General features: G+C 40.0%; 1 protein-coding gene across 1 annotated transcript; it reads left to right on the top strand.

Moving 5' to 3' along the window:
- Positions 1–3685: 3685 nt before the first annotated feature.
- napepld (N-acyl phosphatidylethanolamine phospholipase D) lies at positions 3686–9171 on the top strand (the record flags this gene model as incomplete). The annotated part of the gene is made up of 9 exons (XM_079236288.1): positions 3686–3745; positions 3888–4001; positions 4234–4374; positions 5278–5502; positions 5648–5751; positions 6136–6301; positions 6441–6589; positions 6818–6932; positions 7978–9171. 9 exons carry the CDS (start codon positions 3686–3688, stop codon positions 8107–8109), a joined length of 1206 nt encoding a protein of 401 aa, XP_079092414.1. The 3' UTR covers positions 8110–9171.
- Between the last annotated feature and the right edge of the window lie 2150 nt (positions 9172–11321).

The following is an 11321-nucleotide window of genomic DNA, read 5'->3' as shown; positions in this document are numbered from 1 at the left end:
TTGCCTGTAAATGTCTCTTCTGTTGTAACCATTCGGGTTTGATAAAGGTTGATTCATAAAACACGATGTAATACAGGCGTTGCAATGCAACCAGTTGTTTTATAGTCATGCAGTTTGCACCCACACTAATGAAGATTTAAGTAACTCCTATAATCCATACGGAGATTTACTGTATTGCCAGTACTACGCAAGATTTGGTGAAATTTATTTAAAATGTTTCTCTGTGCAAAGACTGTTAAAGCATCACCATAAACTTAGGCTCAAATACATATTACATGGGTGCCTATTCTATTGACTACCTCCAGAATAAATGTATAAAAACTGTTTTAAACATTTCCAGATTTGAGAAGAAGCGTTATGATTTAAAAAAAAGAAAGAGGAACCCATCTAAATGTGTTTGCGTCTAAAAGTTAAGGGACGAGTTTTATTAAAGCCTCGACATGAAGTTTAAGATTTCCGAGAGTCCTTGAACGCATCGTGCAGGAAGCTCAAACTTTAGTTATCCGGACGCTGATCAACTTTTCCTCGGCTGAACACAAAGCCTGCTTTGTGTTCTCTGACTGGTCTTTAGTAAAACTCCAAAGCAAATATGGTCCAATACAAGGGGCCAACATGGAGACCGCGTTGTGCAGGCAGTTACATTTGTTTCTGGCGCGTGGGTGTAAGTTTAGTAAATACAACGAGCGACTGAAAGCCGTGTGTGTGCGCGTGTCCAACTGGCCCCAGGTGTTCTTGATTATTAGAAGAAAGTCAAGGTAAGCCGACGTCTCCACGTGTTACTCGTAGAAATGTGTGCCAGAGAGTGTGTATTAGTCCACTTGTAGCAACAACAAAAAGTAAATGAATGTAACATGGGCCATATAATTATTATTACATTGAGCACCAGGCTTTTCCAGGTAAATCAATGAAGATGATGATTGGTGGTCCAAAAGTAATCAACTGCCTTGCATTCAATTAAAAGGGATCGCAATTTCATCTAGTTTTAACATTTTAAATGTTAAATATACAGCTGCTAGCACGGGCACGACATTTTATTTATGTGCATGTATCTAGCTAGTTAGTTGGGTTGAAAGTATAATAATAAACAATACAATAATTGACTGATCAATATGTTAAAAGGAAAATTGATATTATTGCCTAAATAGATATGGGTATTCTATGTATTATTATTATTAGAATGATTGTATATTGGTAATTATTTACAATAAATGTTTATAAGCATACTATAATATAACAGGCATAATAGTAAACTTACCTGCACTAGTTTCTTAGATATATTTTGTAAGCAAGACTTTTATTTATTTATTTTCTTAAAAATAGCAATTCCCTCCTTGTTTCTATTTTAAGTACGTTTTTAGTTATTTATAAAACAGCCTGCAGTCACGTGATCAGAGGGTTTTGCTCCTACGTCAGAGAAGCCGAGCTGGTGCCGACTATAATGCTCCTCACACCGTCCTCCTGCATGTAAACTCTCCGACTTACCTTCTTGAAAGACATCGTTGCCAACAGCGTTTCCTGTTGTCTTTGAGTTTCCTCTCGCTGGTGACTAAAAGAAACCACCGCACTAATGCAAACTGAATTATTAACGCGCAGGGAACCGTGCAGCTCTTAATAATGTTGCCCAGCTCGCATTAACGTTGTGTGTGGCGAACGTGAATGCAACAATATGTCTCCCCGCTAAAGACAACAACCCGTGGTATTCTTCTGCTGCGTTCAAGTTTCCAGGTAAGTTGGCTGAAAATAGTAAGAACTGGGATGTTTTTGTTTCCGGAACGATGGTCGTGTTGCTCGACAGTGAGTGTATGGTGGCCCGCATTTTAATCCGCTTCATACCATAACTAGTCTCCCTAAGGGACACATTTTGCTGGGCTTTCTGTTAAAATCTGGCTCAGCAGCAGCATCACTCATTGTCTCCTCGTATTTGGTAGAAGTTAATAATGCAGCCAGTGTTGTTGTTGTTGCTGCTGCTGCTGCTGCTGTGTTTCCTGTCTGTGTCAATGCCTGGTCACACATTTTGAACGGGAGGTATCTGAATATGTTGAGGCTGCTCATCAAATGGTTTGGCAGTCATTTTCACAGCTAGACTCATTCATGTTCATTGTGCATGATCATCATAATAGCAATGATATAAATGTGTGTGCTCGGTGTCAGTGACACCAACCCAACTGTGGTTATCAGTTGTGCACAAACGGTGTAGGCTACATCCTGTAGCTTTTCTTCAAATATCTGGGAGGTAACCACGTCTGATAACTTGATAGAACGATATAATTTAACCTGACTCCAGACAGGAAGAGAAACTCTCACGTCCAGGCTGGATGTGTTGCTCTATGACCCCATCAGGCACGCTGGCTGGCTCCATAGATCTTTGTTTGGTTGTCAGAGTGCCATTGTTGTCCCAGCGAGTCTGTTTCTGTGCATTTAAAGTCTATTCACGATGCTGAGTGCATCATCAGCACGCCATAGCTTTTAATGTGTGGAATTCCCCCAAAGAGGAGCAGTGCATTGTGGGGCTTAGACGAGGATCCATCTATTAGCCTCTCAACAATATCGTGCTACGGAGGAACTGTATCTTGCAATTATCTTCCATCAGTATGGGATAGCAGAGAAGGCCACCCTCGAGTGTTTTTTCCTCATGGGTGCATTCTCTATAAAGTGCACACAGGAATCATTCACAAGTGGATAGTAGTTAGTGAGGGTGTGCGCTGCACTGTGATAGCTGTGGATAATGGCAGGATAAGGAAGGGCTGTGATTAGACTTGTTGGCTTTGCAGTCTGCCATCAATGTTTGTGCTGAGCAAATATAGGTGTTGTTTCTCCCAAAATGTCAAATTCACTCATATTTTTTGCAACTTTCCCTGTTATTTCCCCACTGCGGGACTAATAAAGGATTATCTTATCTTATCTTAACAGTGGTTATTTCCTTTAGTCACGGTCAGTCCAGTCCTGGGTCGGCTCAGCTGAAACCAGACCTGTAACTAAAAACTACACCGTTTAATGTTGCACCACCATGTTTGAGGTAGTGATTTCCCAAGAAAAAATGAATTAAAGCAGCTTTGCCTGTTGCACTGGGCCTGTAATGAAGTATCAATATGATTTTAAGGAGCACAGTTGGATCTCAGTCTGGCATAATCACTTTATATAGTAGTTAATCTGGCTTTTCTTTCATGTGGATGGCCTTCATTATCATCAGTTACATCTGTATTACACAAGAGTAAAAACAGCTCTTTGTGTTTTTGTATGTCACCCTCTAGGCAACTTGTGTCATAGTTGTTCCTGCCAACAAGATATTAAAAGATGAGATCAAAGTTAATACTGAGACTCAGTGTTCGTATTTGGTGCTCTGTGGCAGCACTATTTCACCTCCTAATAGAAGTGTCATTTGAATACAGTCGATTGTGTCTGAATATCTCAGTTTTTTCTCGTATGCAAACTACTATGATTTCACTCTCAGCTGTTAAATGTGCCATGTCTGCTGTATGACTGTAAAGCTGCCCTCCTCAGCTGCTTTTGGTGCACCTTTTAAGCAAGGCATGGGAAATGACATTCAGAAACAGTCCGTCAGAAACTGTGATTTTACTGTGCGTGTGTGTGTGTGTGTGTGTGTGTGTGTGTGTGTGTGTGTGTGTGTGTGTGTGTGTCTGTGTGTCTGTGTCTGTGTGTGTGTGCTAGGTGTGCTGGTGAGCCCATGGAGAAGCCACCACCTTCAGGCAGAGCAGCTCTGGAGGAGAGAAACGCCCTGGTGGAGGTAAGCAGCCTACACGTCAACTCACAACAATATGTGGTATATTCCAACTTCTACAATATGGTAAACTATAATATTTTATAGTGAAAGGAAATGCATGTTTCTAAACTAACTTGAATACTAATATGGGTTTCTTTTACTCAAGGATGTTGGGATACTGAGAGGTGCCGAGGGTGGAGACGTGGATGCTCAGACCCCGAGGAAGAGCAGCTCTTCTCGCTCCTCCCGCAAGAGTTTCCGCTTGGACTACCGGCTGGAGGTAAAACCTCACTTCCCACAATTCCCCTGACCCCCAAAAACCTCTTGTACTTGAAACACACACATCAAGTTGCCTGCCTTCACCTCCAATCATCATCATTTCTATAAACCATTTCCCTCAACATGCCATCTCCCCAGTTCTCTAACTGTTTCCTGTGTGTTGTGTTTTAACCTGACATTGTCTTTAAGCCTAAAATAAATGGCTAAAATGTCCCGGTTTACTTTGATTCCAGGAGGAAGTAACAAAGTCCTGTCGGGACAAACATGGCCGCTGGACCAACCCCTGGCCCACATGGCGGTTCCCTTCCTACACCACCCTGCTCAGATTCTTTTTATTGGATAAAAATCACAGTAATGTACCAACTAGTAAAGAGGTGTGTTATTATAAGAGTCAACTTTTGAAGCCATTTACTACAATTTTGTCTGTGTTCCATAATGTCAGTAATCCAAGTCCCTGTCGGGTCAGTAATAGAGGATTATTTAAATTGAACCAATTTAATACAGTATATAGTGGATGATATGGAGGTAAACCTACCCATTCACATTTTTTTTTTAAATCATACTTTCTGTATAAAAGCCATGTGTCAAATGTGGTCATGCCAATATGTGGCTTTACTTGAATTATGCTTCCAGTGATGAGTATTAGAGTTCATATACGGTGTTTCCCACCTCTCTTAGCAGGATTATTGCCCTTTGTCAACTCTCAAAACCTACATAGTATTTATAGCTCCTCGTTGAAACCTTGCTGAGCTCAGTAAGAGCTTTACAGGCTTCAGCGACTGCTCTCACACAGCAACAGAAACATGTTTAACCCCTTAATTGCACAATTTTTCCCCCTGTGAATGGGTGTACAAATGAACAACCATAGGTCATAGATCAAATGTTTAATCATGAAAAGTAAGGTCGCAACATTTTGTAATATATTGTGTGTTGGGATGTTTCCTATCCATAAATACTATAAGATGAAACTTTAAGGTACGCAAAAGAAAGTTGAACCGAGCTATTTTTTATATTTTGCAAACAAATCCTGCAAGCAGCAACAAAGCATGTTAATTCCTGTGTTTAGAGAAGAGCAAACAGTGCAGCACTAACATTTGCATAGCGTAGAACAGTGAGTACATTATAAGGGTGACTAGGATTACAGTTTATTTAAAAAGTATGATCAGATGAAGTCAGAAGACTGAAACATTGTGTTGCTCATAATCAATATGATTGTTTGTTTTTTCTATTCCTCTTCCTGTCTTTCCTCCATCCTTCCTCCTCTTCTTCCCGTGGAGGCGCTGGACAGTGAGCTCCCAGTGATGGAGCCATACTTCGTCCAGAGCCCGGACCTCTCTGACTCTGGCCCGGGTCTGAGAGTCACCTGGCTGGGTCACGCCACAGTTCTGGTTGAAATGGACGGGCTGAATATTCTGACAGACCCAATATTCAGTCAGAGGGCGTCACCGTTCCAGTTCATGGGGCCCAAAAGGTACAGGGGACCCCCCTGCACTGTGGAACAGGTGTAGTACTTTTTTATTTTTTCCATATTATGATAATTAATTAAAGTCCTCGATCATAGTATATTTCTCTTCGGCCTTGTTTCTTTGGCCGCTGCCATCATTACCATCATTACCATGGTTTCAAGTTTTACCCTCCTGCCAACAGCTGCCCAGGATCGATGCTGTTGTCATCAGTCATTCTCATTATGACCATCTGGACGTTGGCTCCGTGGCCAGCCTCAATGCACGCTTTGGAGGGGAGCTACGCTGGTAAGTGATGTGCAACTATTCTCAACAATAATGTTTTGAGATCCAGTCAGCTTGCACTCTCAACCTAATTAACAGTGTTGTAGTATAATAGGCCATAAAGATGTATGAAGTCAGTGTATAGAATGCTATAAAGAAAGTAAACGCAGCGTATAGCATATCGTAAGAAAACATAAAAGTATGTATTTATAATTCATCCAGTTCAATTGTAAATCTGACAAGAAATAGTGTTTAGATATTATTCAATTGTCATCATAGTTTGCTGAAAAGTCATCATGTTTTGGCTCTAAAGAAGTCATAGTAGTATGCCATTAAAACATAAAATAGTCATAGTATAGTAAATATGAAAAGGGATTTTGTATCCAATAAAATGTGCACGTTCCACAGGTTCGTGCCCCTGGGTTTGATGGACTGGCTGGCAAAGATGGGCTGTGAGAATGTGATGGAGCTGGACTGGTGGGAGGAGAACTGTGTCCCGGGTCATGATGACGTAACCTTCGTCTGCACACCCTCCCAACACTGGAGCAAACGCACGGCACTGGACGATAACAAGGTAGTTATTCATTAAGTTCTGTACTAAATCAATCGCTATGAAAGCACAGGCGAATTAGACGTAACCAGACACCTTTTTTAATTGAAAGCATATAAAGTACATAAACGTAACTCTTTCTATTGTATGCTCTTTCTCTCAGTCTCTATGGGGCAGCTGGTCTATTTTGGGTCCGGATCATCGTTTTTTCTTTGCTGGTGATACCGGCTACTGCACTTCCTTCCAGGAGATTGGACGGCGCTTCGGACCATTCGACCTCGCAGCAATCCCCATTGGCGCTTACCTGCCCAGGTTTTGCACATAATATACACACGCTGTACTGGCTTCCATTATATCGAGTTTAACTCTACCTAAATATGACCTCAGTAATATTGAAGTTACATGTTTGTGACAATGTGAACAAAATCTAAGCCCGACACCCTTTTTGTAAAGGTAGACTATGGCAAAGATTGAAATAGATTAATACACTAAAATACATTTTAAATGGACAAATGTAAAGAAATATATCATTTGTTTCAGGAATATGATGCAGGGGCAGCATGTAGATCCAGAAGAGGCCGTTCGGATTCACCAAGACCTTCAGGCCAAACAGTCCCTGGCCATTCACTGGGGAACCTTTGCTCTTGCCTATGAGGTATGATATGCAGCTAATTAGTTGAGGTTCATATTAATAGTTTGACACCACTCCTTACTGTGCAATGAAGACATAAAAATGGTATCAAGCGTTAGGTGAGGATTTTCTAAGGAAGCCCTGTGTGAACAGATGCTTAGCACAGGACACAGCTAGCCTGTGAACAACAGTTTCATTAAACAAATTAGAGGTGATGATGGAATTTGATACCTTGGGACGAAGCCATGTCCAGTTCAAGCTAAAGTCATCGGCTCGCTTTTGGGACATTCTACAACAGGGGTCACTAATAGGCGGGCCGCGGTCCGGGTCCTGACCCGAACACTGGGCCGACTGAATATTGATAGATAATTGAGAATTATTACATTTTGACGGAGCACCGCTATTTTATAACAGGCGCCGCTTTTCAGGCTTTTATGGCACTCGGTCCAGGAAACACTGCAACCAATTGCAGGCGTTGTAAGTCATCTCACGTGATGCTACTCATTCAATGAAATGTATGTATTCTGATCAGTATCGGCCTTGACTCGAGCGAGATAAACACCCGTGAGAAATGGAGCCGACAGTCGGAGAAGTTATTTCACACGGTGTTCTCCAAAAAGAGGAATGTGGTCAGCAAGACCAGAGCTTTTAACCAAGAATGGACATCTTAAATATTAATTCTTCCCACGACAGTTTAAAACCAGTATGCTTCATATGTTCATAGACCGTGGTGATTTTTAAAAGCGGCAATGAGACAAAGCACAACTCTTTTGAGCAAACGTACCCACTCACATCTAAAATGAAAGCACAGAAAATAAACCTAAGAGCCCAAAATGATCAGAATCCTAATACATTAATTCACTGTCCAACAATGTTAACAGAGATGAGAATAGAGCTGAAGCAAGTGGTTTTAATAACCACAGATTATATTATTATTATAAATCACAGCAGCCCAACAGACGCTCTGACACTATATTGTTCGCTGCCACAGTTTAAAAGCTAGAGATGACAAAAGCCAGTCAAAAACACTCACCTTTTCTCTTCACGTTTTTGTCCCTTCTTCGTCCAGTACTACCTGGAGCCACCGGTCCGTCTCAGAGAGGCCATGGAACAGAAAGGACTGAAGCGAGAATCCTTCTTCACTTTGCATCACGGGGAGTCTCGTCTCATCGCATCACAGGAAGGAGACGTCTTTGACTGATCCTCTCTGCGTTCCATGTTCTGTAATAAAGTGCAGAACATGTTGTTTATCATATTTGACGGCCTTCAGAAGCAACCTATTTCAACTGAAAATAGAAAATTAAAATGTTCTACAATGCTGTATTTCAACCATAAAAGAAAAATAATGTGTAATTCTTTCCTCATGAGAAACATTTTAACAAGATCAAGTCACAAATACGATTTGTATCTGTGTAACAGAAAGAGCACAATTTTTGTTTTAACTACCAATATCACATATCTCATATTTAGACTGTTCTGCAGCTAAATATTGTTTCCATGGAGTGAACTTGAATTTTGGTGTGCTTAAAATGTCAAAAGAGATTTGTGTGACCTGCACACTGCTTCAGGAAGCTTTCAGACCAGAACAGAGACGTGTGTTCAGCCACTGAAAAAACTGTTCTGCATCAAGAATAAATGAAACTCACATGGAGTAACTGGTGCAGGGAACAATGTGGAATTGAACCACTAACCTTCAGTATAAAACTGGACTGGAAAAAGATGCAGCTTCATGTCCACACATACAGCTGGTCTTTGAAGCTGCTGCGAGCTGTGTAATAAAACAGGGGAAACCAACAATCACAAAGTTATTTAGATTGGTGCCAGCCGATGCCACGATACAAAAGGTATTGTTTTTCTGAATGTACACTGGCCAACCCAAACTAAATGAGATGCAGAGGTGTCATCTATTGTCTGAAAGGAATTCCCAACCCACTGTATTTTAATAAAAAGTTCTGCTGAAGAGCTGTAAGGTGCAGACTGAAGTTGAGCTGGGTTCACCTTCACGTCTTGAAAATGTAGTGCTTTTTTCCTTTCTTTGCTTTTTAGTGTGATCATTTTCACTTCTTAGAATGTAAGACAACGGATGTATTTGCTCCACAGAGCAAAATTAGAATAATTTCTAGTACTTTTTTTTGGTTTATGTTTTATCCTTAACGCTGAATACATGAACATTTGACAGCACAATGTTATGTTAACTTTGTGGCCACACTGTGGCTTGGACTTGATCCATGTCACCGGTTCTCCCATTAAATATATCTTGCATTTAAAATGTGTTTCTTTCTTGTTATTAACAGTAATAAGCATGTCAAAAAGTCCTGAAAAAATTCTAATATAGCAGCGTTTTGTGGGCCGTGTCTAACAGACAGAACATTTTGGCTTATCATAGTTAGATGGACTTCAATGATTATAGTATTAAATATGCCATGGAATTGAAGTGTTCCACAATACTCTCTTACACTGAAGGTTTGTGTCACGGTATTTGCTTTTGTAGCAGTTTTAGGAAGGGGACATTGTTGTCCTCAAAGGTAGCAAGGTGGAGTTTCCCATAAGAAAGGTATAACATAATATTGCTAATCATCAATGATACGATGTAAACACACAAAGTTATGATAATGAATCAATATTTGGAAGCTATAGTCAGGACAGAAGTTGGTTAAAGGTTTTAACTAAATGTAAATTCATGATATATTTTAATGCAGTTTACTGACTTTTTTGTCTTCTAATAACATGAGAGCAACTTTTTTAAACGGATACAAAATACTGTTAACATACTATTTTAACAGTATTGGAACAGTATACAAATACTACAGGTTGTTTTCATTACTGATGCATTTAATGGTTTCTTTCCCTTTTAAAAAAAAACCTCCTGAATATGACTGGTGAACATTAAATGAACTCAAAAGCAATGATATTATAGACAGCAGCTTCCAGCTTTGGCGCCCCCTAGTGGCAGAATACAAAAGGACACACTGGTAAACAGCATATTTACCAGTTAAGTGGTGGTTTACATGAGATCACTGTTCCACTGTTTTGCTTCTGCATTTGTTTTGGCCCGAGTGTTTAAATAGTATTGCGTGGTGTGCATAATGCATGAAGGCAGGTGTGTCGTATCACCAGTCTGATCAACACTGAGTAAGTGGTTATTCATGGGTTCATACATACCTGCTCAGGTGATCGACGTTCACCCAGCATGTGGTCCAGGAAGTCCAGAAGATCCAACAGTCCTGTTCTTTTCTTTAGAATACATATTTTCTTTAATACGCTCTCATTTCTTTTCTCCTCTGTACTACGTTTATGTGCGCTTCCTCCCTGCGCGCAGAGGTGTCTCTCGTAACTCCCACCAAGGTTTTAAATGACTATTCTGACATTTTACTTTTTTGCTACAATGTATCTCTGTGGTATCTATTTTTAGATGCAAGATAAAACATAACATGCATAACACAATTTGCACTGTGAAAGAGAAGGACAAAAGATGACAGTGAGTTCTCATAAAAATATGGACTTGAGGATTTTTGTTTTCAAACAAACAATGTTCTTATGCTGAGCAACATCAGTTATTAGTGTGTTCTTCTAAAATGTTTAATAGATCCTAATATCTAGGAAAGAAAATCAAAATCATCAGCGATATGATATTTTTAGAATGACATGGCACATTTGAGTATTTGCTAAACCACGTTGATCTCATTATTTAGAAGCCTTAAATTGGCTCCATGACATATTGTAGTTGCATGACAGAGACAATACACATGGTGGAAAGGATCTGAGATAAGATCTTAGTCTCTGGTTAAAACATACCTTGAGTCTAAGAATCAGTGGTGGGAAAGGCGGAATATATTTTAAATGTCCAAATTATTGCTGACCCTTGGTTTCTCGCTGAGACATTTGTCAACACAACCAGTTCAGTTAGGTTTGACTAAAAACATTGCGTGGCAGGGAGAGGTTTACATTTTTTAAAATGCATCTAAAACAATGTTCGGAAGAAGGATGTTTACTGCTTGGCAAGCTGCAAAGACTAAATTCATCATAATTTACAGGGTTTGCTTTTCAAAAATAGCTTCAAGAAAATACCTTATGATGATTCAAACCAAAACTGTCGCTGGAGACAACTATGATAACATCTGCCACCTGTCTAAAGCTGTTTTTAGAAGTTACTGTAAACTAAGCACTGGGACCAGCTTTTATTTTGACGGTACCGAGTAAATGTACCAAACAAAGTGAAGTCTGTCTCTGGTCTTCTGTGGACGGGGCCTTGAAGCAGACGATTTGAGACACAGTGAAACCATGTCTAGTGCCTTCTTCTCTTGAATGTACATCTCTCTCAATATACCAGAGATACAGGTTTAGGTGTAAACATAGTGCGAGAGTTAAAATTCATATTTTTATCATCCATTAATAAAATAAGTTGAGTTTCAA

This window comes from Taurulus bubalis (assembly GCF_910589615.1).
Source record: "Taurulus bubalis genome assembly, chromosome: 20".
Lineage (NCBI taxonomy): Eukaryota > Metazoa > Chordata > Actinopteri > Perciformes > Cottidae > Taurulus > Taurulus bubalis.
Note: the sequence above shows the minus strand (reverse complement) of the source record. Positions and strands in the feature narration are given on the sequence as shown.